The sequence below is a fragment of the Muntiacus reevesi genome, chromosome 5, assembly GCF_963930625.1.
Source record: "Muntiacus reevesi chromosome 5, mMunRee1.1, whole genome shotgun sequence".
NCBI classification, from domain to species: Eukaryota; Metazoa; Chordata; class Mammalia; order Artiodactyla; family Cervidae; genus Muntiacus; species Muntiacus reevesi.
Window position 1 is genome coordinate 80,421,891 of NC_089253.1, and position 27,979 is coordinate 80,449,869.

Genomic DNA, 27,979 nt, shown 5'->3' on the forward strand with positions numbered 1-27,979 from the left:
CCAATTTTAGCCCGTAAAGTCCATGAGGACAAGGATCAAATCTTCCTGGAATCTCCCATTGTGATTGCTGCATAGCTGACACACCAAAAAATATTAATATGTGTTGGATGAATGATAAAAGTTATAAATCACAGTATGATAGAACAAAGTGATATATAATCTACAAGCCTTAGCTGATATCCAGTTGTTCTTTAATTGTAAGATAAAAGCACTGCTATCTCCAAGAGCTTATATTCTAAGCAGAAATAGCAAGACAGATGAACAAATATAATTATATACAATTTACTCTAGTGAAAATACAGAAGGTAAAATGAAATAGAAAAGGCAGGAACTTGTAATTTAGCTGAAGAGAAGTAGAGAAGGCTTCATTTGAAGAGATGCTAAGACTTGGATAATTTTCAATAGAGCAAAAGGCACAGTGGCTGGAGAAAGTATGTGCTATATATCTGGTCAATAAGTAGTTCAGTATCACTAGAATGTAGAATGCTAGATTGGAAAGTAGACAGAGATGAGCTGATTAGGTAAGGTGGTCAGTGAGAAGAATAAAAATATGAAGACTTTTATTTAGTACATATAACTAAATAAAAGCCTCTCCATAGCTAAGGCATTGGATGAATATTGAAATCTTTTTACCAGCATTTCATCTTATTTTACACTGATGCTGCTGCTGCTACTAAGTCACTTCAGTTGTGTCCGACTCTGTGCGACCCCATAGACGGCAGCCTACCAGGCTCCGCCATCCCTGGGATTCTCCAGGCAAGAACACTGGAGTGGGTTGCCATTTCCTTCTCCAATGCATGAAAGTGAAAAGTGAAAGTGAAGTCACTCAGTTGTGTCTGACTCTTAGCGACCCCCATGGACTGCAGCCTACCAGGCTCCTCTGTCCATGGGATTTTCCAGGCAAGAGTACTAGAGTGGGGTGCCATTGCCTTCTCCAATATTACACTGAACGATATGTAAAAGGGATCATCACAAATGAAGACACTGCAAATAAACAAGAGATAAGCTGATGAACAAGAAATAGCTACTTACAAACAGAAACAGACTCACAAACTTAGAGAATGAACCCATTGGGGTAAGAACAGGGGGAAAGAGATAGTTACAGAACTTGGATCGACATGTACACACTGTTATATTTAAAATGGATAACCTACAAGGACCTACTGTGTAGCACAGGGAACTCTGCTCAACATCATGTGGCCACCTGATGGGAGCAGAGTTTAAGGGAGAATGGGCACATGTGTAAGTACGGCTGAGTCCCTTTGCTGTACACGGTAAACTATCATTACATTGTTAATTGGCGATACTCCCATATAAAATAAAAAGTTTAAAAAAGAGTAATCAAGCAACAAAGATAGAAAATATTTAGTCCAAACTGCAAACAAGCATAATTTAGAGAATTTTTTTCTCTTGGTTTAGTGTTAAATTTTATTTATTTTTATTAAGTATAGTTGATTTACAATATTAAGTGTTTCAGGTGTACAGTCAAGTGATTTCAGTTCACTTCATTTGCTCAGTTGTGTCCGACACTTTGCGTTCCCATCAACTGCAGCATACCAGGCTTCCCTGTCCATCACCAACTCCTGGAGCTTGCTCAAACTCATGCCCATCAAGTCAGTGATGCCATCCAACCATCTCATCCTCTATCAACCCCTACTCCTCCTGTCTTCAATCTTTCCCAGCATCAGGGTCTTTTCCAATGAGTCAGTTCTTCGCATCAGGTGGCCAAAGAACTGGAGTTTCAGATTCAGCAGCAGTCCTTCCAATGAATATTCAGGACTGATTTCCTTTAGGATTGACTGGTTGGATCTCCTTTCAGTCCAAGGGTCTCTCAAGAGTCTTCTCCAAGACCACAGTCCAAAAGCATCAATTCTTTGGTGCTCAGATTTCTTTATAGTACAACTCTCACATTCATTCATGACTACTGGAAAAACCCTAGCTTTGACAAGATGGACCTTTGTTGGCCAAGTAATGTCTCTGCCTTTTTAATATGCTGTCTAGGTTGCTCAAACTTTTCTTCCAAGGAGCAGACGTCTTCGAGTTTCATGGCTGCAGTTAACATTTGCAGTGATTTTGGAAGCTAAGAAAATAAGGTCTGTCACTGTTTCCATTGTTTCCCCATCTATTTGTCATGAAGTGGTAGGACCAGATGCCATGATCTTAGTTTTTTGAATGTTGAGTTTTAAGCCAGCTTTTTCACTCTTCTCTTGCACTTTCATCAGAGGCTCTTTAGTTCCTCTTCACTTTCTGCCATATGGGTGGTGTCATCTGCATATCTGAGGTTATTGATATTTCTCCTGGCAATCTTGATTCCAGTTTGTGCTTCACCCAGCCCAGCATTCCGCATGATGTACTCTGCATATAAGTTAAATAAGCAGGGTGACAATACACAGCCTTGATGTACTCCTTTCCCAATTTGGAACCAGTCTGTTGTTCCATGTCCAGTTCTAACTGTTGCTTCTTGAACTGCATACAGATGTCTCAGGAGGCAGGTAAGGTGGTCTGGTATTCCCGTCTCTTGAAGAAGTTTCCAGATTGTTGTGATCTACACAGTCAAAGGCTTTGGTGTAATCAGTAAAGCAGAAATAGATGGTTTTTTTGGAATTCTCTTGCTTTTTCAATGATTCAGCATATGCTGGCAATTTGATCTCTGGTTCCTCTGCCTTTTCTAAATCCAGCTTGAACATCTGGAAGTTCTTGGTTCACGTACTGTTGAAGCCGTGCTTGGAGAATTTTGAGCATTACTTTGCTAGCATGTGAGATGAGTGCAATTGTGTGGTAGTTTGAACATTTTTTGGCATTGCCCTTTTTTGGGATGGGAATGAACACTGACCTTTTCCATTCCTGTGACCACTGCTGAGTTTTCCAAATATGTTTCATTATAGGTTATTATTAGGTACTGAATATAATTCCCTGTGTTGCACAGTAAATCCTTGTTGCCTATCTATTTCATGCAGAGTAGTTTGTATCTGTTAATCCCATACTCCGAATCTGTCCCTCCTTCACTCCCTCTCCCCTTTGTCAACCATAATTTGTTTTCTATGCCTGTGAGTCTGTTTCTGTTTTGTATATAGATTTATTTGCATTATTTTCTCAGATTTCACATAAAAGTGATGTCATATAGAATTTGCATTTCTAAAAAAAAAGAGAATTTGTATTTCTCTTTCTTCACTACGTATAATATTTTCTAGGCCCATCCATGTTGCTACAAATGACAATACTTCATTCTTTTTATGGCAGAGTAATATTCTATTATATATATATAAACAATATCTTTTAAGCCAATTGTCTGCTGATGGACACAAGTTGCTTCCATGTCTTGGCTATTGTAAATAATGATGCTATGGACATTGGGGGGCATGAGTCTTCTCAAATAGGAGGTTTCATTTTGGGGGAGGATAAATACTCAGCAGTGGGTATCATATGCTAGCTCTATTTTGAGTTTTTCAGGGAGCCTCCTGAAAAACTATTTCCCAAAGTGGCTGCACCAATTTACATTCCCACTAACAGAGCACAAGGGTTCCCATCTCTCCATATCTCTCCAGCATTTATTATTTGTATACTTTTTGATGATAGCCATTCTGACTAGTGTGAAGTGATACCTCACTGAGGCTTTGATTTGCATTTCTCTAATAATTTTTTTTTATGTGCCTGTTGGTCATCTATAAATCTTCTTTGGAAAAATGTCTGTCTGGGTCCTTTCTCCATTTTTGATTGGGTTGTCTGGTTTTTTTGGTATTGAGTTATGGGATATTTCTATCTTTGGATATTAACTCCTTGTTGGTCACATAGTTTGCAGATATTTTCTACTATGCTATAGGTTTTGTTGTTGGTTTCTTTTGCATAGTAAAAGTTTTTAGGTCCCACTTATTTATTTTTGCTTTTATTTCTTTTGCCTTGGGACACTGATCTAAGAAAATATTGCTAAGATTTATGTCAGAGAATGATTTGCTTATGTTCCCCTCTAGGAGTTCTATCCACTCATGTAAAACTGACAGAATTTTATGACTGAATAGATGTGGGGGAGAGAAAGAAATGAAAAATAACCCTGGGTTATTGACTTGAACAAAACCAGGTGAATGCTGGTGCTAAAGATTTTTCCAGAGTGAGAAAAGGAAATAAAATGGAACCATTAAAATGTCCAACTAACTCAAAAGAAGGCAGGAAAGGGAAAAAAAAGAAAAGGTGAAGAAATAGCAGAAGGGGAAAAAAAAGACATAACAAGATAGTAGATTTAAAGCCAAGTATACACATAATCACTTTTTTTTTTACAAACATGCCTCAAATGTTTTAATAGAGTTAAGCTTTTCCTTAAACTCTCTTTCCATAGTCAAAACAAAACAACAAAAAAAAGACCCAATGCTAAAATCACTTAATAAACTTGCAAACTTGAAAAATTATACACTTCAGATAGGCAATAAACTTCATATTATGAAAGCAATATATTCCAAGTTTCAAAGATTTGACAAATTCTGCAGGATGTCTTTCATCAGTAGATGGAAACTTTCAAACGCCACAGTCTTCCGTCAGGTAGGACTGGGTGTCATTCACTGGTCTGAGGTCGAATCCATTTCAAGGCATGTTGCGGTGGCACAGTAATGGTGGGGTGATAAAACATACAGTCAGGTCGCGTACACTGCGTGTTAAACCTAGTGTTTCGGATGACAGAAGGGACACTCCATTTTCTTACAAGCTGGGAAGTAGCGGCACAGCTGATACTGGAAGGCGGTACTGGTGCTGTGACTGGTTTTGGAGGCAGTGCTGGGGTTCTTCAGCTCATGTGAGTGAAGAGACAGTCTGGTTTAGTATATTTTGCATTATGTTTACAATTTGGACGAACAAACAGACACTTCTCAGCAAATTTACAATTGGGAAAGGCTTTGCAAGGCGACACGGGGTGATGGTAAGCGCACTTGTCCCCGTTCTTGCAGGCAGGCCAGTACTTGCAGCGCTCTAGCAGCTTCTCTGGCTTCTGTGCCACGCTCAGCTCACTCATCTCAGCTTGAGTGATCTGCAGAGTTTCTGCCATTACAGGGTCAATTTGCTATCGGGATAACAACTGCCTCTGTTGAGTTCCTTGACTTTTGTCTATATTATCTCCTTTTGTTTCCTCTTCTTTAATGGGAGAACTTATCCTGGGGACTCTGCCTTGTCCCTGGACCCTTTCTGCTAGCAATTCTTCCTGAGAAGTTCGAGTTCTGGGAGCAACTGCAAGTGTCTGTTTCTGTGAGACTGTAGAATAGTTAGTTGTTTTTGTTACAGATTCTTGAGCTTCAGAAATAGCCTTCAAAATCAGATTCTTGTTAGCTTGTTTAGAAGGTGGAAGTGAAGGTCTCTGTTCAGGCTTCGCCGGCGCTGACACGCTGCTGCAGAGGCTTGCTGTGGGGACCCATAGTCATCGTCTGCCTCCTCCTCTTCTCCATCGTGACTGAACTTTTTTACTTTAACAACTGAACCTACCACAGGCAACTTTCTCTTCCGAAAGTGTTCTTCCTCAATACTCATCTTTGCTGAGTTGCTTCTGAAGAAGGGACTGTAAGTCTCTTCTAAGCTGTGAAGCACTTCTGGTTCACACAGACGTCCTGTCTCATACACCTGGCTGCTCTGAACATCAAGCTGTTTGGCAGCATGAATACTGTTTTGCTGCTGTTGAAACTGCAACCTGTTTAAATGAGCACCACTATCTGCGTTTCAACTCGCAGGTGGTCGATAAATTTCAATAGAAGGGCGAGAAGAACCGTATGTAAGTGTCACTGTAGTTTTTTTCTGAGATAAGGGATTCTCCTGCACAAAATTGAGGTCTTCATCAATGAGATCATCTGGTTCTGGCTTAATATCAATCACATCTTCAGAGGGTGCCAGCTCCCTCAAAGGTTTCACTGTGGACATTAGTTGGGCTGCAGCTCCATCATCGTAAGTTTGTCTGACATTAGTGGCTTTCTGCTCCTGTGAACTTGAAGAGACTCTAGATTCTCTTTTTTCAGGTCTAGTGCTAGAAACTGCAAGAGGTGGCACTGCAGCTTCGTGCCTTCTCTCATCTCCTGGACTGAAACTGCTCTTGTTTGAAGGTACGTTACCATCAAAGAGGTTGTTATCAGAAGACTTCAGACTAGAGGGGTCTGTTGTTAACAGAACGAAGTTTATCTAATACACCGTGAAGCCATAGGGTGAATCGACTTGTGTTGTTCCCTAGAAACAGGGACAGGTCCTCATTTGGTCCTGACTTTTCTTGTTGGCCACCATCACCATAATGTAATCAGGAAGTTCTTCATCAACATAAGCTCCTAATTCTTGCAATTTCCCCTTAATGGCACTGGCTGATCTCCGTGCTGATCTCCATGGCTCCGCGGGGGGAAGCGGCGGGCACTGAGCGGCGTCCCCCGGACCAGGGGCCCGGCGCCGGCTTCCCCGCCCACAGCCAGACCGCCACTCACATAATCACTTTTAAAGGACAGATATTGTCAGATTGGATAAAGAAAGCAAAACTCAACTATATGCTGTCCACAGAAACCCATATTAAACATGAAGATATAAGTATGTTAAAAGTAAAACAATAGGAAAAAAATACAATGATAACACTAATCAAAAGCAAGTAGGAGTCAGTCAAAATACAGAAACCATGGGCTTTTCTCTATACTAGCATGAAGAATAAGAAAATGAAAATATTAAATATGTATATTGCTTATGATAATACTCTTTAAAAATCTAGAGGTTAATTCTAAAGAAATATGTGTAAGGCCTTTATTCAGAAAACTATAAAAAGCTGAAAAAAAATTAAAGATGACCTAAATGGTGTGCTAGACATCCTGGAATGTGAAGTCAGGTGGGTCTTAGGAAGCATCACTATGAACAAAGCTAGTGGAGGTGACAGAATTCCAGTTGAGCTTCAAATCCTGAAAGATGATGCTGTGAAAGTGCTACACTCAATATGCCAGCAAATTTGGAAAACTCAGCAGTGGCCACAGGAATGGAAAAGGTCAGTTTTCATTCCAATCCCAAAGAAAGGCAATCCCAAAGAATGCTCAAACTACCACACAATTACACTCATCTCACACGCTAGTAAAGTAATGCTCAAAATTCTCCAAGCCAGGCTTCAGCAATACGTGAACCGTGAACTTCCAGATGTTCAAGCTTCTTTTAGAAAAGGCAGAGGAACCAGAGATCAAATTGCCAACATCTACTGGATCATCAAAAAAGCAAGAAAGTTCCAGAAAAACATCTATTTCTGCTTTATTGACTATGCCAAAGGCTTTGACTGTGTGGATTACAATAAACTGTGGAAAATTCTGAAAGAGATGGGAATACCAGACCACCTGACCTGTCTCTTGAGAAACCTATATGCAGGTCAGGAAGCAACAGTTAGAACTGGACATGGAACAACAGACTGGTTCCAAATAGGAAAAGGAGTACGTCAAGGCTGTATATTGTCACACTGCTTATTTAACTTATATGCAGAGTACATCATGAGAAACGCTGGGCTGGAAGAAGCACAAGCTGGAATCAAGATTGCTGGGAGAAATATCAATAACCTGAGATATGCAGATGACACCACCCTTATGGCAGAAAGTGAAGAGGAACTAAAAAGCCTCTTGATGAAAGTGAAAGAGGAGAGTGAAAAAGTTGGCTTAAAGCTCAACATTCAGAAAACTAAGATCATGGCATCTGGTCCCACCACTTCATGGGAAATAGATAGGGAAAACAGTGGAAGCAGTGTCAGACTTTATTTTTTGGGGCTCCAAAATCACTGCAGATGGTGATTGCAGCCATGAAATTAAAAGATGCTTACTCCTTGGAAGGAAAGCTATGACCAACCTAGATAGTATGTTAAAAAGCAGAGGCATTACTTTGCCAACAAAGGTCCATCTAGTCAAGGCTATGGTTTTTCCAGTGGTCATGTATGGATGTGAAAGTTGGACTGTGAAGAAAGCTGAGCACTGAAAAATTGATGCTTTTGAACTGTGGTGTTGGAGAAGACTCTTGAGAGTCCCTTAGACTGCAAGGAGATACAACCAGTCTATCCTAAAGGAGTCAGTCCTGGGTGTTCATTGGAAGGACTGATGCTGAAGCTGAAACTCCAATACTTTGGCCACCTTATGTGAAGAGTTGACTCATTGGAAAAGACCCTGATGCTAGGAGGGATTGGGGGCAGGAGGAGAAGGGAATGACAGAGGATGAGATGGCTCGATGGACATGAGTTTGAGTAAACTCCGGGAGTTTGTGCTAGACAGGGAGGCCTGGCATGCTGCGATTCATGGGGTCACAAAAAGTCGGACACGACTGAGCAACTGAACTGAACTGAAATAGACTGATATGCAATTTTACTATTAGACAATATATTATCATAAGATATCAAGTCTTCCTCCCACAAATGACCTATACCTTTAATGTAATCTCAATCAAAACTACTTAATGGCTTTTTGAAAGCTAACTAATTATAAATGTATTTGGAAATGCAAAAGGCAAGAAATAGGACATTTTTTAGTTCTAAGAAAAATGTTGGAAGACTTGGTCTACCAGATACAAGGTTATAAGAATCAAGACATGATGGTAATAGCACAAAGAAGTAGTAACACAGACACCAAAGACATAAAACACAAAGCCCAGAAACAGACTCACACATATATGCAAACCTGATTTATAACAAAGGTGTCAGGCAAATGATTGTCTTCTCAATAGATGATGCTAGGATATATAAATAACCCAATCGAAAAAGTAACCCCCTACACTTCCCATCAGATACAAAAATAAATTCCTTGTACACTGTAGTTTTAAATGTAAAAAGCAAGATTATAAGGTTTCTGAAAGATAATATAGGAGAATATCTTCAGAATATCTGATGGCCTTGGGGATAGGGAAATACTTTTTTATATAGGTCAGAAAAGATACTAAAAAATAAAGGGAAAACACTGGTAAATTGGACCACATTAAAATTAAGAAATTCTAATCAAGAAAGAAAGAGAAAAAAGAAACCTATCAAGAGAGTTCCAAGAAAAAGCACAAAAAAATAGGAAAATATGTTCCAACAGAGGTAACCAATAATGGGCTTATACTCATATTAAGAGCTTTAAAAAAACATTGCCAGATAATTCAAAAAAATAAGTAGGACATTTGAACAGGCATGTCACTAAAAAGGACATCAAATGGCATTTGAAAAGATACTCAATCACATGAGAAATCAGAGAAATGAAAATAAAAATCACAATGAGAACACTCTAGGACCACCAGAAAAACAGACTATCAAGTGTTGGCAAGGATATGGAGCAATGGTATCACTCATGCTGCTGACAGAAGTGTCAACTAATAAAAAACTCACCTTGGAAAAGTTTGCCCCTTTTTACTCAAATTGAGCATATACATACACTGTGACCAACAATGACACTCCAAGGTGCATACCCAACATAAATGTGTACAATGCACACCAACAGACGCATAAAAGAATGCTCACAGCAGCAATAATCACAATATCCCCAGACTGGAAAAATATAAATATCTGTCAGCAATACATAAATACATAATTCTGTTATATTGATACAGTAGATCTATCAATGAAAATGAATAAACTTCTAACACATGCAACTAAAAAAATATATGAATCTATCAAATATAATACTGAAAAATAGCTACACAAGAAAGAATAAGTACTATGTGATTCAATTAATGTAATATTTTAAAAACCAGGCAAAAATCAATTTGAATGTTTGGGGATCATGCTTAGGGATCAGTTTTCATAAAAGTCAAGCTAGTGTTTAGCTTTAAGAGAATGAGAGGTGATGACTGGGAGTGGGCAGGAAGAGGGCTTGTGGGACATGGTAATGTTAGACATCTTACAGGGACAATACATGGCTATTCATTTGGAGATAAATCCTAAAGCTGTACATTTTTGTTTTGCATACTTTTCTGAATTTATGTTAAATTGTGTCATTAGAAATATCAAAGGATGGCATGACCAGCTAATGTACATATTATAGAATGCTGCTCTGAGATGAGGAAGGAAGATGAAGACTGATATGTGGAGGTTATTAATGACCTTGAAAAGAAATGGTTTAGGGGAATATGGGGGGAGAAGCTCAAATAAACTATGTTGAAGACAGAATGGGCTGTGAGGAACAGAGGTGTGAGTATAGACAACTGCTTCAAAAGCCTTTGGTATGAAGGGGAGTAGCTGGGTGATAGTTCAAAGGGAATGTAAGATGAAGAGAATATATTTTGTGTTTATTTGCTTTAAGACAGGAGCTAGTATAGCACATATTTTGCTAAAAACCCAGTTAAGAGGGATATAAGGTACAAGAGCAAGAGGAGATACGTGCAAGAGTGAAATCCTTAAAAGAAGTGAGGAAGACTTGGAACAGAAAGCACACAGAAGCAGAGACTGAGCTTTAACACAAACAGGATAAACAAGTGAATCTATAATAGTTATAAACAGAACACTAAGAGAAGACGTAAGAGGGAAACTAATTCTAATGTGGGAAAAGGAGGAAAGGAAGCATGTAATTAGGGAAGGTAGAATGGGAGGGGACATTTGAACTAAGTTTGGTAGGTAAACATTTCAATAGGTAGAGGAATAAGAAGGAAGCAATTTAGGCAGGGATTATTACATAAGCCAAAGTCAATTCTTCAAAGAGAAATGGAACTGGGACATAAGCTTATGAAGTAGCAAGAAGTGAGTGGTGTGTGTGCTTATAGCCAATACTTGCAAGAATGACAGAAGAATGAGAAGTGAGTCTGGAAATGTAGTTTGAAGAAAATAGCAGATGGCTTGGGAGATTGGTCTTAATCCTATGGGTATTAAGTAGCTATCATAGCTTATTCAGTTGGAAAAAAACCATATAATTTACTTAGTCTCTTCTGATTTTTTTAAAGAAAGGAACTCTTTCCTAAATACTAGAAAAAAGCTTGGATTAGACAATGAGAAGGAGCAAGGAAATTTGGGCCGGAAAGAGCCTTTAGAAAAATTTAACAACAAAACCTGTGGATAATAATGAGAGTGGAACTATGATTCATTATATCTTCCCCTGGAACATTCCATTTTTGGTTCCATCATTCCATTATTTTCACCCAGATCAAAGGATTTAAAAGTATCATTTGATCTTAAATATAATTATTTTAGACTCCTCGGGAAATTGGGACATTCAGAAGCATCTATGTATATGGGGAGTTTAGAAAGCCACAAACATGCCCAGGGAAAATGCATTCTCAGAAAAGTCCTAAGACCCGAAGCTTTCACTTCAGACTGATCTCTAGGCTCAGAGCAGGCCTAACTGTAAGCTAAAGTCCAGCACAGTCAGAGTGCAAAGACTTGGAGAGCTGGTTGTTCTATTTTTGGGGGGCTTCTTGGCTTTCTTGTTGTTGTTTGTTTCAGCCGCTGGCAGTCAAGGAAATCTCTCAAACATCAGCTGAATATGAGCTAATGGAACAGAGATCTCAGTGATCACACACAACAAGGAATAGTTTTTACAGAAATAGTTTGGAAAATTCTTTAAAGGACTATGACAGCCTTCAACAATAAAAAAAGACATCAAATCTTAAAAAACTAGGGTATCTGATTTCCAGAGTTATCACATATAACAGTTTAATGCCCAGTTTTCAACAACAAAAAATCAGTAGGCATACAAACAAAGAGGAAAACATGGCTCACTCAATTCAACAGAATAAACTGACAGGAATCATGCCTATGAAGCTGCAGACATCAGACTTACTAGACGAAAGCTTTAAAATGACTGCCTAAGAGCACTCAGAATGCTAAGAGAAAATATGAACAAAGAACTAAAGGAAGTCAGGAAAACAAATTATAGAAAAGAACCAAACAAATTTTGGAGCTGAAAACAACAAAAACTGAAATAAAAAAATTCACTAAAGAGATTTTAGAGATTTGGGCAGCAGAAGAAAGAATCTGAAAATTTGAAGATGGAACAATTGAAATAATTGAGTATGAGAAGCAGGAAAAAAAAATGAAGAATTACCAAATGATCCAACAATTGCTTTCTGATTATATTTGAAAGTAGGACCTCAAACAGATACTTGCGCATGAATGTTCATAGCAGCCTTACCACAACAGCCAATAGGTTGAACCCCCCCCAAAATCCATTGAGATAAAAGGAAAAACAAAGTGTGGCATATATGTACAGTGGAATATTATTCACCCTTATAAAGATATAAAATTATGATACACATTACAACATGGATGAAACTTGAAAACTGTATGCTCAATGAAATAAGCCAGACAAAATGAGAAACACTTATGTGAAGTATCTAGAATAGACAAACTTATATAAAGACATAAAGCAGAAAATGTTACCAAAGGTTGTGGGAAGAGGGGAATGGAAGTTATTATTTAATTGGTAGAGTTTTTGTTTGGGATGATAAAAATGTTCTGGAAATGAGTACTGTTTATGGTTGAACAACACTGTGAATGTATTTAGTGTAAATAATTGTACACTTAAAATTTTAAATGGTTAAAATAGCAAATTTTGTGTTATATATATTCACCACAATAAAAAAGTACCAAAAGTGCAGATGCATATGAAAAAAGTACCCAATACTCACCAGTTCTAGTTTCCATTTTTCAGCCTCACCAGCAGAAGCAACTTTGATAGTATCGGCATTGCCACATGAAAATGATCTCTTTGCACCTTCATCCACCCTATAGTCTTCGCCTGTTGTAATCCAAGAATTCTGCATGTTTCCCTAAAATAAAATGTGAAAGTACTTGCAATTGACTTTTAACTTCTAAATCAATATACATACTTTACAAATGGAATACTGATTATCTGTGATGAAAGGAATAAGGAAAACAGCAGATGCTTCTAGATACAAATCAACAATTATTCTGCATTTTCAAGCCGTTAGGGGCATATTCCAAACCCATGTTACAAAATTGAATTCCTACAGGTACAGGCAATAATGTAAATGAGTGAAGAGGGCTCTGTATCAGTGTATTGAACAAATGAAATTGTCTCTTACCTCTTTGGAGACATATACTCTTGAAACACATAAACCTCTCTTGGTTTGTTTTTTATTTTTCACATTTCATAAAGATATGACTAATAATAATAATTACTACATAAGATGTTTACTATGTGTCAGACACTGTTTTATGTCCTCCACATATATCAACTTAGTTAATCATTACAATAATTCTATGGGACAAGTTTCATTGTTATCTCCATTTTATAGATGAGGAAACTGAGTTACGGAGAGTAACTGCTACAAGTCACAGAGGTAGAAAGTGACTAATAAGTGGCAGAGCTAGGATCTGAACCCTAGCAATCTAGCTCCAGAGTCCTAAACCACTATGCTCTTCTGCCTTTTCAGAAAAGTATTTATCTTCAATGAGAAAAAACAGCGCATGATGATAAACAGAACTGACATGCAGCTTGCCTGTCAAGGATCCAAAAAGTAGTCATAGGGACCACGACAGAGCAACCCCAGAAAGAAGTCACTATTCAGTTCCAGTCAATTGCTGCCATATGTGAATGCCATCTCATATTACCTCCCAAAAATCTTTAGATTTTCAAAAAGATGAGGCAGATATCTGGCTCTTCAATTGAAACACTGTTAAATACTGAGTCAGTTTTTCAAATAGACAAAATATGTCTAGAGACTGAATTTGGTGTACCCACTGTCAATTGGCAAACTTTGGCATTCTCTCAGCATTCAGTATAATCAGCTCAAACACTGGGTGATTTATGTGTGAATCAAGAACTAAAATATTTATTTAATTTATCCAACAAGTAATTAATGAACTCCTATTAAGGGCCAAGGGACACAGTAGTATTCATAAGCAAGGATACGTCCCCAAACGCAGAACTATACTGTGGTGTCATATCATGTTAGAATGTGGTAAACTGTATTCATTCAAAGTAGTATTCTGAGATTCTATTCCATATTCTTTGGGAAGTTCAAAGAACTTGTATAATACTGACTATGTTCAGGCATTCTGCTAAAAGCTTGGTGGCCAGTGGTGGGTGGTAAAAATGAGAAAGACCAATCTTAACCTTGAGGAGTTTATAGGCTAACTAAAAGAAAAACCTAAGCAGATAATTTCAACTTAATAAAGCCATAAGTGTGCATGTCAGGACAAGGCCAGACAGAAGAGATATACCAAGAGCAACTGGAGATTCAAGGAAAGTTCCTGGAGAAGTTTTGACACTGGTGTGATATCTTGAAGGATGAAAAAAATAAGTTAGATGCCAAGAAGTGAGAACACCATGAGAAAACTCACAGAAATGAGAAATAGCATGGTGCTTCCCAGAGGCTTTTAGGAAATTCAGTATTATTAAAGGTTGACATACAAGGCAATAATGTCAGAAGATGAAAGTAGAACTGTTTATGATAGCCAAAGCATGGAAACAACCTAAACGTCCATTTACAGATGAATAAATAAAGATGTGGTACACATACATGATGGAATACTACTCAGTCATGAAAAATGAAATAATGCCATTTGCAGCAACATGGATGCAACTAGAGATTATCATACTAAGTGAAGTAGGTCAGAAAGAGAAAGACAAATACCACTTAATATCATTTATCATGTGCCATATTTGTACCTAAAATATGGCACAAATTAATCTACATACAAAACAGAAACAGGCTCATAGACATAGAGAATAGATTTGCAGTGGGCAAGGGATAGGGGAGAAGAGAGAAGGATAGACTGGGAGCTTGCTGTTGGTAGATGCAAGCTATTACATTTAGAATTGATAAACAAGAAGGTCTTAATGTATAACACAGAGAACTATCTGATATATTCAATATCTTGTGATAAACCATAAGGGAAAAGAGTATAAAAAAGAATGCAAATATGTGTATAACAGCTATTTTGTGGTACAGCAGAGATTGGCACAGCATTGTAAATCAATTATGAAAGTGTGTGTGTTAGTTGCACAGTCATGTCCAACTTTATAGACCCCATGGACTGTAGCCTGCCAGCCTCCTCTGTCTATGGAATTCTCCAGGCAAGAATACTGGAGAGCCTGGAAGGACGTTGCGGTTGAGCCGTCGAGAACTACCATGTCCAATGCTTTGGCAAAACCTCAGATGCGTGGCCTCCTGGCCAAACGTCTGCGATTTCATATTGTTGGAGCATTCATGGTCTCCCTGGGGTTTGCAACTTTCTATAAGTTTGCTGTGGCTGAATGAAGAAAGAAGGCATATGCAGATTTCTACAGAAATTATGATTCCATGAAAGATTTTGAGGAGATGAGGAAGGCTGGTATTTTTCAGAGTGCAAAGTGATTTGGAATATGAAGAATTTCTTGGGTTGAGTTCCATGGAAGTTTGTCACTTTCCTGTGTTCCTGAACTATGAAACTATGACTATCTGGGGTGAGAAATAGTCTCTCAATAAATAAACAATTAACAACAACAAAAAAAAGAATACTGGAGTAGGTAGCCATTCCCTTCTTCAGGGGATCTTCCTGACCTAGGAATGGAACCCAGATCTCCCACATTGCAGGCAGATTCTTTACTGTCTGAGCCACCAGGAAAAATGAAAAAAAAAAGAAGAAGCCAGAGAATTAAATAAGGATCTGGAAAGTAAAGCATGCCATGCTAATAAGCTTGAACTTGATTCTTTAAGTAGGGAAAAATCTTCCAAGATTTAATTGTATTAAAAATAGTCTTGCAGAGCAACGAAGGAAAGTGGTACAAATTTCCTATGGAGAAATTGGAGGACGTATGTAGACTATAGATCTCTGATTTATGATATCAAATAATATTGTTTGGAAATAAGTGCTAGTCTAATTGACATGTTCTTTCACAGATAGCTTTCAAAAAACTTGAAAGATATTTGATCAAGATACAAAAAGTCAAATTACATTTACATACCTGAAGATCACTGAAGACCTCTGATTTCTTAATTGAGGGGAGGGGTTGAAATGGAAGGGATGAAGAGACATGGAAAGAAATAGTTCAGAAATTTTCTACTTAAAAAAAAATTCTAATAAAAAGAGTATTTCAATATAATTTTTGAATTTGCAAGAAAAGCCCCTCAAGAAGGAATATGATAAAAAATGAAGATGCAAATGAAATATTCTTTGAATGGTTTTGGTTATTTAAAACTAATCTGCTTGCCTCTTCAACTGTTAAGTCAAAAACTAAGCTAAAAGCTAAAAGTCATGTAGGCTACCATCAAAGTCCCAGTCCATGGCAAAGATGGTTTGGTTTAATATTGATAAGTTATTCCTAATCTAGTCAGAAAGGCAGTATTATTCAAGGCCAGGGAGATGGATCAGGGGAGTCAGACAGTGCTGTGTTTGAGTTCTAGCTTTGTAGGTTACTTAACTGATGTATACCTTAATTTAATCATCTGAAAGTAGATGTAACAACACCTGCCTTATGCGGTTATCATAAGACTGAAATGATATAATGTAAACAAAGTATTTGATACAGTACCTGGCACATCATAACCATGCAGTCATCAATAAATATTAATTATTACTATACACTTATTTCAATTGTTTTTCCAAAGAAGGCATGAAGAAACACTGAAAATAAATATTCAAATCTGCCAATAGCTTAGGCAAGATTTACCATCAACATGGTAATAGGCTCATTAAAAAGAGTTTAGGAAAAAAGGAAGATAATATCTCTCGATCTGTTTATATTTAAGATATTCTAAGTAGTTTTTAATAAAATAATATTAAAAAAAAAATTTATATCAAAACTCTCAATACAACACTATTCATAGGTTGCCAAAATGCCTCAATTCACCTCCACAAGTAGAAAGTGGGAAAAATAATTTTGTAACAACAAAATAAAACAGAAGACTAACATTAAAATAGGTATCAAATTCACCTGACACATATGCAACAATCATTTCAATATCTGCATTATGCTTTAGCTCATGTGAATTTTTTTTTTTAAAAAAAGCTTTCTACAACTCTATCCTTTCTATAATCTGTGTATCTGTAGTTTTCTTAAGCAAGTTTCCTTTGTTCATAAGGCAAAGCATGTGTGCTTTTACCATCATTTCCTTCCCTTTTTGCATTACTCACTTCTCTAGCCCTCTGATTCACTTGTCTGCCTTATTTCCTTTCTCATTTCACTTCCCCATCTTCCACTTCTTTGCACTGTATAAATATCAAAGACTATGAATAACTGAGTCACTGTTCACTGCATATTTGGAGGAAAATCAAAAGAATATATTATTTAAAAAGTGAGCTTTATAAGTACTTTTTAATGAATCATTTTCAAATTGACCCAAAATAATAGCAACTAAGGCAAAATTTTCAAACATTAATATTAATAATACAATACTATAAATATTCAGAAAATGTTATATAATGAAGAAAATAGCTGATCACAAAGTGATGTGTAATTGCAGAAAAATACACTAAAATGCTAATCAGCTCACACTTTATTCAGAGTTAACACATCCAGATACAATAGCAAATTCTAACACATAGAACTCCAGGATTACAAATGAAACAACAGGTTAGGTTAAGAAAAAAACTTCAAAAATTAGAGGACACCTAAGTAAAACATTAAAACAGTTGTTTTTTTTCCTAAACAGAACTAATAATGACTAAATCAAAAGCACCAAAATACACTGCAAAGTAAAGCCGAAACAGGCAAGTACCAAAACTTTCCCATGGAAAATTGAGTTTTGTCTCAAAAAGCAGAACAACTGTTATCAACTACATCCCACAGCAAAAGAGTAAAAAATATTTTGCAGGCAAAAGTATCTCTGACAACTCATAAAGAGAAATTAAATTTAAACATTATTTAAATATCATCATAAAAATTTTATGTCACAGAATTATAGAGATCACATAATTCTCTGTTCCTCAAAATGTATTCCACCGATAGATTCACTTTGGCAACTTGCTCAAACACTAACCCAGACCAACTCTCAGGGGATAAAGCCCAGGATCTGCACTGTCAGCAGGCATCCCAAACCCCATTCACATTAAAGAGTAAGGACTGCTAATATTGGCGAACTTCTCAAATTGCCAATAAATAAACAGAGGACTTACAAAGTGAAGCCAAGCCTGAAAGTCCTATAAAACTACTTGCCAGACGTACAGCTTGTTAGGGTCAATGGGAAGATTAACATTTTGAATCTTGGACACACATGTCAGTGTTCTTTCTGCTACACCAAGCTAATTAGACTTATTGGAACTCAAAGTTCAAAGATGATTTAGAGAAATAAAACAGAAATCTAAGCTACAGTTCTGAACAGTTGCTGGGTTTAACGAAGTCCAGCCCTGTTAACATACTTCCTATATGACATACTTCCTGCTTTCAGACTTGCTCTTTCGTATGGAAAACATACAAGTGGTAATGCTCAGAGAGGAAACTGGAGTGGCTGCTAGGCACCACCACATCATTTCATTTGAGGATTCATGCCACCATAGCGATTTTTAATTTCTGCAGCCCCAAGTAAATACCAGCACCGTACTTCTGCCAAACTTTAAGAAAAAAACTGAAGCAGTTAAGAAGGCTGAGGGAGAGGGTAGGAGGCAACATTCAGACTATATATATTTTAGTTTAATGGTTTAAATAAATGCTCACAGATTCATCCAGAAGTGTTTGTTCCCTCATTTCTTCTTGTCCTCGAGATTTCAGCTCTTGTTGGAGCCTTTCATTTTCAAGCACAACCACTTGTACCCTATTTTTCATTCCAGAGAGTTCCTCCTATAAAAAGCAGAAACAAATACCAAATACATTAAGCATTTTTTCCTGCCTCTTTTTTTTCTTTTTAAGAAATGCCACTTGCAGACTGCATACATCAAGCAATCTTAAGTAGTGCTTTTCTTTGTTGTTTATACTAGACAGATATAAAGCATGGAAGACTGATGCTCTCTATCCATTTTCTGAAATATTATAATTATATCTCGACAAACAAGAAACTCAAGCATTAGCTAACAAACAGAAGGCTGGGGGAAGACAGTATACAGCCTGCTAATGGCCATACCACAGGACTGTGGGGTTTCTGACAATTTTATTCTACAGACTTACATAAATTCTTTAATTAAAGGGTTTCTCTAAAAGACTTCTAAACATGACGTAGATACACTCCTAAACAAATAAGGAAAGATATATTATTATTTGTGCTCAAATGCCAATAACATTGAAAACTGACAGAGGGCTACATAGATAATAAAGGACACTGAGACAGAAAGGTGAGGAAAGTTACAGTGATTATCTATGAACGGGTAGCCAGATGGAAGGAAACTATGAGTGAAAAAAGCTTGGTGGATAGTTCTTAAAGAGTGTTTCCTTGGCTGTGCAGGGAGTAATATAAAGAATTATAGGTATATAACAATTTGTATAGCTATTAAGTAGCATCTCATCCTGAAAAAGTGTAAAAAATACTTATATATTGAGGGTATAACACTTAATCTTCATTACCATTATAATAAACAACTATTGCACAGCATATAAAAATTCCATTCCATTTATCTTTTCAGAAAAAAAAATTCAAAGCTATAATTGAAAACCATAATTAAACAAATATTGTAGACTTCCAATTTTTGGTCTGACATATAAGAAGCTTGGAAGACATCACTCCCATCTTCATAACCAGAAAAAGAGCTGAACAAGCTTAAAAATAAACTGCTCTTCTTAGATCCATCAGAGAATTAAGGTCACAGGGAAAACTATTATCCCTCAGAATGGAAAGACAGACAAGCACTCCTGAGAACCACAACCTAGCAGAGCAGAAACTTCTGGAGGAGCCAGTGGTAGGGTAGAAAAATATAAAAATAATTGATGAAATGCTGGAAGCTTAGTATAGACCAGTTTGAGTTAAAAACTCCAGAAGAACCCAGTCTCTGGAGGGGAAGGTGTCTCCTACACTTTTATGAGCTTTATCTCCAGGACACAAGCAGATTCTAATAACAAAGACTAGAGGAAACCCCACTCCTGTTTCCTCCAGTAGGAGAGGAGAAGTAACCCAAAAGCATTCTGTTCTTTTTAATCAGGACTGCCTCAAGAGAAACTGTTTTACCAGAGCCTGAGAAACTGGTTTGTGCTTTTTTCCCCAGAACCTAAGTGACCTGGGTGAAGAGAGGGGAAAGCCAACTCCAGCTTCCTAGCCTTCTCATCTCACTTAAGGGGAGAGGGAGACTGAGAAACACTTGTGAAGGATATAGCCAAAGGCACAGGGTCACTAAAAGACTGAGACATGATCACAGGATTACAAAACAGCAATACCACTTCTGGGCATACACACTGAGGAATCCAGATCTGAAAGAGACACGTGCACACCAATGTTCATCGCAGCACTGTTTATAATAGCCAGGACATGGAAGCAACCTAGGTGCCCATCAGCAGATGAATGGATAAGGAAGCTGTGGTACATATACACCATGGAATATTACTCAGCCGTTAAAAAGAATTCATTTGAATCAGTTCTAATGAGATGGATGAAACTGGAGCCCATTATACAGAGTGAAGTAAGCCAGAAAGATAAAGAACATTACAGTATACTAACACATATATACAGAATTTAGAAAGATGGTAACGATGGCCCTATATGAAGGGCAGAAGAAGAGACGCAGAAGTACAGAAGAGACTTTTGAACTCTGTGGGAGAAGGTGAGGGTGGGATGTTTTGAAAGAACAGCATGTATATTATCTGTGGTGAAACAGACCACCAGCCCAGGTGGGATGCATGAGTCAAGTGCTCGGGCCTGGTGGGCTGGGAAGACCCAGAGGAATCGGGTGGAGAGGGAGGTGGGATGGGGGACCGGGATGGGGAATACATGTAACTCTATGGCTGAGAGTTACATATGAATCATATGGCTGATTCATATCAATGTATGACAAAACCCACTGAAAAATTAAAAAAAAAAAAATGCTCCCCCTACTCCCATACCCCACCACCACATCAAAAGTACTCTTGTATCATAACAAGGGAATACACTAAAATAACTGCACATCTCAGTATATACTTCAGAAATCTTGAGGGAAACTCAAAGACAACAGTGGAGACAAAACCAGAACACTAGAGGAAATTTTAGCCTCTGACACATATAGTAGCAGCAAATAATAAACACAGTCTAAGTTCTACAACAAACAAAAAATCTTACACTAAATGTATATTTCCCTCAGTTCCTTTTATTCAATCCACCATGTACAGAATTCAACAAAAGATTAGAAGGCATACTAAAAGACTTAAAACACAGTCGCAGGAGACTAAGCAAACACAGAACCAGACTTAGATATAGCAAAGATGTTGGAGTTATCAGATGGAGAGTTTAAAATAATTATGATTAGCATGCTTAAAGCGTCAAACGGGGAAAAGTGGTCCACATGCAAGAACAGATGGATAATATAAACAGAGATGGAAACTAAGAAAAAAAGCAAAATGCTGGAAATCAAAAACACTGCAGAGGATATGAAGATTGCTTTTGAACGGGTCATTAGTAGACTGAATACATCCAAAGAATTAGTAAGCTTGAATAAGTGTTAACAGAAACTTCTCTAACTGAAATGCAAAGAAGAAAAAGAATGATACAGACAGAACAGAATACCCAAGAATTGTGGAACAATAATAAAGGTGAAGAAAGAGAGAAAGGAGGAGAAGAAACATTTAAATGAATAATGATTGAGAATTGCCCCAAATTAATTATAAGCGCCAAACCGCAGATCCAAGAAGCTCAGAGACTGGGCAAGATAAAACTGAAAAATCAACACCGAGGTATATCATATTGAAACTGCAGAAAATCAAAGACAAAGAGAAAAAAGAAAAATTTTAAAGAAGTCAAAGGGAAAAACCTTATCTGTAGAGAAGCAATGATAAGAATTACATGAGTTACTCTTTAGAAATCATGCAGGCATGGACAAAGTATAATGGAATATTTAAAGTTTTGAATGAAAAGAGCCCCAACAAGCTAGAATTCTGTAGTCAGTGATACCAACCCTCAAAAGTTAGGGAAAAAGACTTTTTCAGATAACTAAAATTAGAAAATCTGTCTCTGGTAGACCTGCCTTGCAAGAACTGTTAAAAGGAAGTTCTTCAAGAAGTAGGAAATTTATTTAGGTTATAAACTCAGATATACATAAAGAAAGAAAATGCAGTCCAAGAAGGCATATAGAGATAAGTATAATCTTTTATTTTTCTTAATGTTAGCTGGTATAACAGATAACAATTTGTTCAGTATCATATTAGCAGTAGTGTATATATATCCAATCGGTACATCCTAAAGGAAATCAGTCCTGAATATTCATTGGAAGGACTGATGCTGAAGCTGAAACTCCAATACTTTGGTCACCTGATGTGAAGAGCTGACTCATTTGAAAAGACCCTGATGCTGGGAAAGATTGAAGGCAGGAGGAGAAGGGGATGACAGAGGATGAGATGGCTGGATGGCATCACTGACTCAATGGACATGAGTTTGAGTAAACTCTGGGAGTTGGTGATGGACAGGGAGGCCTGGCATGCTGCAGTCCATGGGGTCGCAAAGAGTCGAACATGACTGAGTGACTGAACTGAACTGATATAGTGATAATAGCTTGTGGGTAACTGAAATGAATGACAGAAATGCATAAGGGTCAGGAGGAAGGAATTGGGACAACTCTGTTAAAAGGGATTTTCCCAACCCCTGAAGTGTTTATTGAAAATACACTTAGATTAGTGGTAAAGGTAACTGCAAACTCAAGGACAACCACTTATAAGTTTAAAAAAAAAAAAAAGAATTTCAATCGATATGCTAAGAGAGGAGAAAATCGCAATCATATAACATGCTAACTCAAAACCAGAGATCGTACCAAAAAAAACCCAGAAAGAACAAAGGCAATGAATAGAAAACAGTAAAAAACATGGCAGAGATTATAGATAGCTAACTGTATCAATAATCACTTTAAACATCCATGCTCTGACTATATCAATTAAAAGACAGATTGACAGAGTAAATAAAAGACAAGACCCAAGTACACACTGTCTACAAGAAGCCTTCTTTAAATCTAAAGATATAGATACTTTAAAAGTAAAGTAACGGAGAAAGGTATACCATGCTAACATAAATCAAAAGAAAGCTAGAGAAAAAGCAATACCTGAGCATTTGCATATTTTTTCCTCCAGAGTTCCAGGTACGTTTCTAATGAGCAATCATGTTAAAAACAACTGGACTATATGATGATCTTTTACTTTTATCTAGTTTCACATTTTCTATTTCATATTCAGTGCTCATTTCATTTAGTACATGTTCTCCAGTTTCTTCATCTTTTTTTATGTTCTTTCTCAGCCTTTATCAAGTGTAGCAGACAAATTTTTGTATACATATATATAAATATGTGTAATATATACATTTTAGAAAGCTTATGAATTTATGCATAACTAAAAAACTATGACAGTTTTATTCCACTTGTTTGATTTAATATGAATAGAATGCTAGATTTCTAATTAAACAGATATGCAATAAGCAACAAAGGTTTACTGTATAGCATAGAGAGCTATAGTCAATATCTTGTAATCATCTATGATGGAAAATAATTTCAAAAATAATATATGTGTATTTGTATAACTGAATTACCTTGCAATGCACCTGAAGCACTATAAGCCAACCACACTTCAATAAAATATAGATATTTTTAAAAAGAAAAACATAAGAACAATAAAAAAATAAAGCTGGAGTAGCTATATTAATTTCAGACTTCATAGTAAGGAAAAAAATATCAGGGATAATAAAGAGGCATGATATATTGATAAAAAGTTCAATTTTCCAAGAAGACATAATATTCCTAATGTATATGTGCCTAACAACAGAGCATTAAAATACATGAAGTAAAAACTGATAGAACTGCAAGGACAAATAGATGTATTTACTATTTCAGTTAGAGACTGCAACATTCCTCTATCAGTCATTGACTGATCTGGCAGACTGGCAAAACATCAGTATGCACATAGTTGAACTGAATACCATCATTAATCACTTGGTTCTAACTGACATTTATATACTACTTCATCCAACAACAACAACAAAATATACACTCTTCTCAAGCTAACACATAACATTCACCAAAACATACCATATTCTATGGTCTAAAACCATATATTAACAAATTAAAAAGAATGGAAATCACAAAAAGTATGTTCAGACCACAATGGAATTAAACTAGAAATAAATAACAGAAAGATAGCTGGAACACTCCCCAAATATGTGGTGATTAAATAATACTCTTCTAAATATATACAGGTCAAGGATAAGCTTCAAGAAAAAAATTTAAATTATTTTGAACTAAACAAAAATGAAAATACCACTTATCAAAATTTGTGAGATGCAACTAAATCAGGGGAAACATTAAAAAGAATAAAGATTTCAAAACAATAATTTCAGGAAACTAAAACAGACAACAACAAAAGAAATTAAATCAATAGTAAGTAGAAGAAAAGATAATAAAAATTAGGGTAGAAACAAATGAAATTAAAAACAGAAAATGAAAAGAGAAAAGCAGCAAAACCAAAAGACTGGTCTTTGAAATGATGAGTGAAATTGATTAGAGTCTAGCCAGGTTAATAAAGATAACAAGAGAGTAGACACAGATTACTAATCTCAGACATGATACCACTACAGATTCTATGGAGCTTTCCAGGTGGCGCTAGTGGTAAAGAACCCGCCTGCCAATGTAGGAGACATAAGAGATGCAGGCTTGATCCCTAGGTCAGGAAGGTCCCCTGGAGAAGGGCATGGCAACCCACTCCAGTATTCTTACCTGCAGAATCATGGACAGAGGAGTTCATAGGGTTATGCAGAGTCAGACATGACTGAAGCAGCTTAGCACACATGCAAAGAGTCTATGGATAGTAAAAGGATAATAAAGGAATACTATGAGCAACTCTACCAATACCCCTAAAGGGAAAGGCAGTCAATCTGAATAGGCCTAGTGAAGTCACTTAGTCATGTCCAACTCTGCGACCCCATGGACTGTAGCCTGCCAGGCTCCTCTGTCCATGGGATTTTCCAGGTAAGAATACTAGAGTGGGTTGCCATTTTCTTCTCCAGGGGATCTTCCCAACCCAGAGACTGAACCCAGATCTCCAGCACTGCAGGCAGACTCTTTACTGTGTGAGTCACTAGCAAAGCCCTGAATAGGCCTACTTGTATTAAAGAAATTGAATAGACAATTGATCCTCTTTCAAAACAGGAAGTACCAGTCCTAATATTGGTTCACTGGTGAATTTTGATAAATATTTTAAGAAGAAATTAGATCAATTCTCTAAAATATCTTTTATAAAATACCAGAGAGAATACTTCCTAGCTCATTCTATGAAGTCCTCATTATCCTAACCAAACTAGGTGAAGAGACTACAGGGCTGAAAATTGGCAGATCAATATACCCCATGAATATAGATGCAAAAATCCTCATCAAACATTAGTGAATCAAATCCCACAATGTATAAAAATAATTATACAACAGGGCCAAATGGAATTTAATCTACCTATACAAGTCTGGCTCAATATTTCAAAATCAAAATAATTCAACATGCTAGAAAAAAAATCAAATGATCATATCAATAGATGTAAAAAAAGCAAGTAACAAAATCCAAGAGCCATTCAAGGTAAAAACCTCAATAAACTAGGAATAAAGAAAAAACATCTTCAGTTTAGTAAAAAAAATCTACAAATAACCTATAGCTAACATTGTACTTCACTGTGAGACAGTAGGTAGCATCCCACTAAGATTAAGGCAAGGAGGTCACCTCTTACCACTTCTATTCAACATATTAAAAGTCCTAACTAAAACAATAAGGCAAGAAACAGAAATAAAAGCTATAAAAGAAGAAATTCTTTAAAAGATAGCTATATTTGTCACAGATGACATGACTGTCTATGAAGAAAATCTCAAAGAATCAAAAAAACCTGCTAAAATAAATCATTAAGCAAGTTTGCACATTACAAGGTTAATATACAAAAGTCAATTGTTTCCCTATATATTAGTAATAAGTAATTGGTATTTGAAATTAAGAACACAGCATCATTTACATTAACACCAACAAAATTAAATACTCAGGTATAAATCGCATAAAATATGTATCAGATCTGTAAGAACAAAATTGCAAAACTCTGATGAAGACATCAAGGAATATCTAGATAAATGGAGAGATATTCCATGTACATGGATAGGAGGATTCAATATTGTCAAAATATCAGTTCCTCCTAACTTGAGAGATGCAATACAATCTCAGTCAAAATTCCAGCATGTTACTTTGTAAATATTTACAAACTACTTTGGAGCTTACATAAAGAGGCAAAAGACCCTAAATCATCAATATGATATTGAAGGAAAAGACAAAAATTGGAAGATTGACAATGGCAGATTTTAAGACCTACTATAAAGCCCTAATAATCAAGACAGTGTGATATTTGTGACAGAACTGACCAACATATCAATGAAACAGAATAGTGAGCCCAGAAACAGACACACACAAATACAGTCAACGAATCTTTAACAATGGATAGAGAACAAACATGTGGATACCAAGGATGGAAGGGGAAGGGGGATAAATTGAGAGATTGGGATTGACAAATATACACTACTAATACTATGCATAAAATAGACAACTAAAGGGAATCTACTGTATAGGTCAGGGAACTCTATTCAGTGCTTTGTGGTGACCTAAATGGAAAGGAAATAAGAGGGGATATATATATCTATATATATATCTGATTCACTTTGCTGTAGAGTAGAAACTAACACAACATTTTAAAGGAGCTATATGACCTTAAAATTAATTTAAAAATGGAATAAGGGTAACTCAATGTTGATAGTCTTTTCAACAAATGATGTTGAACAAATGGATATCAATATGCAAAAAAATTTTTTAAATGTCTAGATACAGATCTTACACCTTCACAAATATTAACTAAAAATGGAGCACAGATCTAAATGCAAAACACAGAACTATTGAAAAGCTAGGGGAAAAAAAAGAAAAGCTAGAAAAAGAATTAGAGAAAATATTGGTGAGCTTAGGTTGGGTAATATTTTTAGATTTAATGCCAAAAGCACAGTCCATGGAAGAAAAAAATTGATAAGCTGGACTTGATTAAAATTGGAAGCTTCTGCTCTCTGATGCTGTTAAGACAAGCCAAAATTAAGAAAAAAGAACTGCAAAAGACATATGTGATAAATGACTGGTATCCAAAATATATAAAGAAATTTTGAAGTTCAACAATAAGAAAATGCACAACCCAGTTAAAAAATGGGCAAGAGACCTGAACAGACACCTCATCAAAGAGAGTATATAAATGGAAAATAAGCATATGAAAAGATACTCAACATTGTATGTCATCAGGGAATTGAAATTAAAACAAGATAGCATCACATATTTCTAATACACTAGAATTCAAAACACTGACAATACCAAATCCTGGCAAGGACTGTTCCACGTCATGAGCTTTCATTCACTGCTGGAGGGAAAGTAAAATGGCACAGCCATTCTGGAAGACAGTGCGGCAGTTTCTTATGAAAATAAACATACTCTTACATGTGATCCAGCAATTTTGCTTCGTGGTATTTATCCAAATGAGTTAAAAAAACAAACAAACAGTAGATTTATTTGTAGTTGCCACAACTTGGAGGCAAGTGGGATTTCCCTCAATTGGTGAGTAGTTAAAAAAAAAAAATCCTATATCCAGACAATGGAATATTACTCAATGATAGAAAGAAATAAGCTATTGAAGCCATGAAAAAACATTAAGGAAGCTTAAATGTATATTGTTAAGGCAATAAAGCCAATCTGAAAAGGCTTCAAACTGTATGACTCTAACTATACGACATTCTGGAAAAGGCAAAACTATGGAAACAGTAAAAAGATCAGTGGTTGCCAGGGGTTTAGTGGATAGGAAAGGAGGGATAAATAAGCAGAGCACAGATGATTCTTAAAGCAGTGAAACTATTCTCTATGATACTGTAATGATAGATATATACCATTACATATTTTTAAAAAGTTATAGAATGCAAAACACAGAGTGAATGCTAATGTAAACTGAGGAATTTACTAAATAATAATGTAACAGTATTAGCTTATCA

At 36.4% G+C, this 27,979-nt stretch overlaps 1 protein-coding gene and 1 pseudogene across 4 annotated transcripts in view; both read right to left on the reverse strand.

The window, feature by feature from the left end:
* SDCCAG8 (SHH signaling and ciliogenesis regulator SDCCAG8) overlaps positions 1-27,979 on the reverse strand; it is a 248,408-nt gene that overhangs the window by 203,400 nt on the left and 17,029 nt on the right. For all 4 annotated transcript variants that reach the window (XM_065935618.1, XM_065935615.1, XM_065935616.1 and 1 more), the window contains exons 5-6: positions 18,516-18,638; positions 12,544-12,684 (exon numbers count right to left, since the gene is read on the reverse strand). In XM_065935618.1, coding sequence (XP_065791690.1) covers positions 12,544-12,684; positions 18,516-18,638 — 264 coding nt within the window. The remainder of the gene's footprint in view (positions 1-12,543; positions 12,685-18,515; positions 18,639-27,979) is intronic.
* On the reverse strand, positions 4,365-6,309 carry LOC136168319 (zinc finger CCCH domain-containing protein 14 pseudogene; annotated as a pseudogene).